Source organism: Octopus bimaculoides, chromosome 8 (assembly GCF_001194135.2).
Source record: "Octopus bimaculoides isolate UCB-OBI-ISO-001 chromosome 8, ASM119413v2, whole genome shotgun sequence".
In the NCBI taxonomy this organism is placed as follows: Eukaryota; Metazoa; Mollusca; class Cephalopoda; order Octopoda; family Octopodidae; genus Octopus; species Octopus bimaculoides.
Genome location: NC_068988.1, coordinates 55,268,811 through 55,270,120, shown reverse-complemented (window position 1 = coordinate 55,270,120; position 1,310 = coordinate 55,268,811). Strand labels below are relative to the sequence as shown.

Below are 1,310 nucleotides of genomic sequence, written 5' to 3'. Positions count from 1 at the left end.
TAGTCGAGCAAATCGACCCCAGGACTTATTCTTTGGAAGCCTAGTACTTATTATATCGGTCTCTTTTGCCAAACCGCTAAGTTACGGGGACGTAAACACACCAGCATCGGTTGTCAAGCAATGTTGGGGGCACAAACACAGACACACAAACATATACACACACATACATATACATACATACGACGGGCTTCTTTCAGTTTCCGTCTACCAAATCCACTCACAAGGCTTTGGTCGGCCCAAGGCTGTAGTAGAAGACACTTGCCCAAGGTGCCACGCAGTGGGACTGAACCCAGAACCATGTGGTTGGTAAGCAAGCTACTTACCACACAGCCACTCCCGCGCCTATTTATATATAATTTGTCTGAGCCAGAAAGGTAGGAAATCATCAAGACATAAAATAAAATCAATGTAAAACATACGGTGTCCATCCTCATACAAGTACCAAAATCTGCCAGCTTTAAATGTCCTTGGGCATCGAGTAACATGTTATCTGGTTTCACATCTCTGGAAAAAGGAAATGATAGGAAATTTCAGGCAACAATTAAGATGAGACAAGCATCTAAATGTGATATCTAAATTTACTCTAATTAAAAGCATAGAATCAATTACCAATACTTATATACACATGATGATGATGATGATGATGATGATGGTGATGGTGGTGGTGGTGGTGGTGATGATGATGATGATGATGATGGTGGTGGTGATGATAGTGATGGTGGTGGTGATGGTGATGATGGTGATGATGATGATCTTTTGATGACCATGTTCTAAGCTGGCATGGCCATATTCATACACACACACACACACACATGCATGTGCACCAACATCATCATTTTAAAGTTTCTTTTTCCATGCTTACATGGGTCAGGTGAAACTTCACTGAGGCAGGATATATATTCTAAGTCAGATACTTTTTCTGTTGCGAAGACTCACCTGTTTCCATACACACACACTTGCAGACCCTCGCGCACGCACACATATTCACCTCCCTTTTTCACTCTCCTGTCTTAGAAAGAACTTTTCCTCCACCACTTCCTCTTCCGGTCCTTCCACAATGTAACCTTGTGGACATCGGTGCTGATTTTTTCTTCCTCCGTTTTTCCCATCTTTGAACTTTCCTTGTTTCCGACGAAGGGCTCCGCCCGAAACGTCATACTCTCTCTCTTTCCTTTCCCGAGCGTCTAGTAACACTATCCGTATCACGTCCTCACGTCGTTTTTTGTTATTGTTTTTTGTCTTTTTTTGAACTTATGTGTATATATATATATATATATGTATATATATACATACACACACACACACACATA

The 1,310-nt window shown here is 41.5% G+C and overlaps 1 protein-coding gene across 3 annotated transcripts in view; it reads right to left on the bottom strand.

Moving 5' to 3' along the window:
- Positions 1-1,310, bottom strand: part of LOC106876226 (rho-associated protein kinase 2) — a 204,609-nt gene that overhangs the window by 89,432 nt on the left and 113,867 nt on the right. For all 3 annotated transcript variants that reach the window (XR_001410211.2, XM_014924712.2, XM_014924703.2), the window contains exon 7: positions 420-504. Coding sequence is in view for 2 of the 3 variants with exons in the window: in XM_014924712.2 (XP_014780198.1) it covers positions 420-504 (85 nt within the window). In the remaining variant the exon portion in view is untranslated. The remainder of the gene's footprint in view (positions 1-419; positions 505-1,310) is intronic.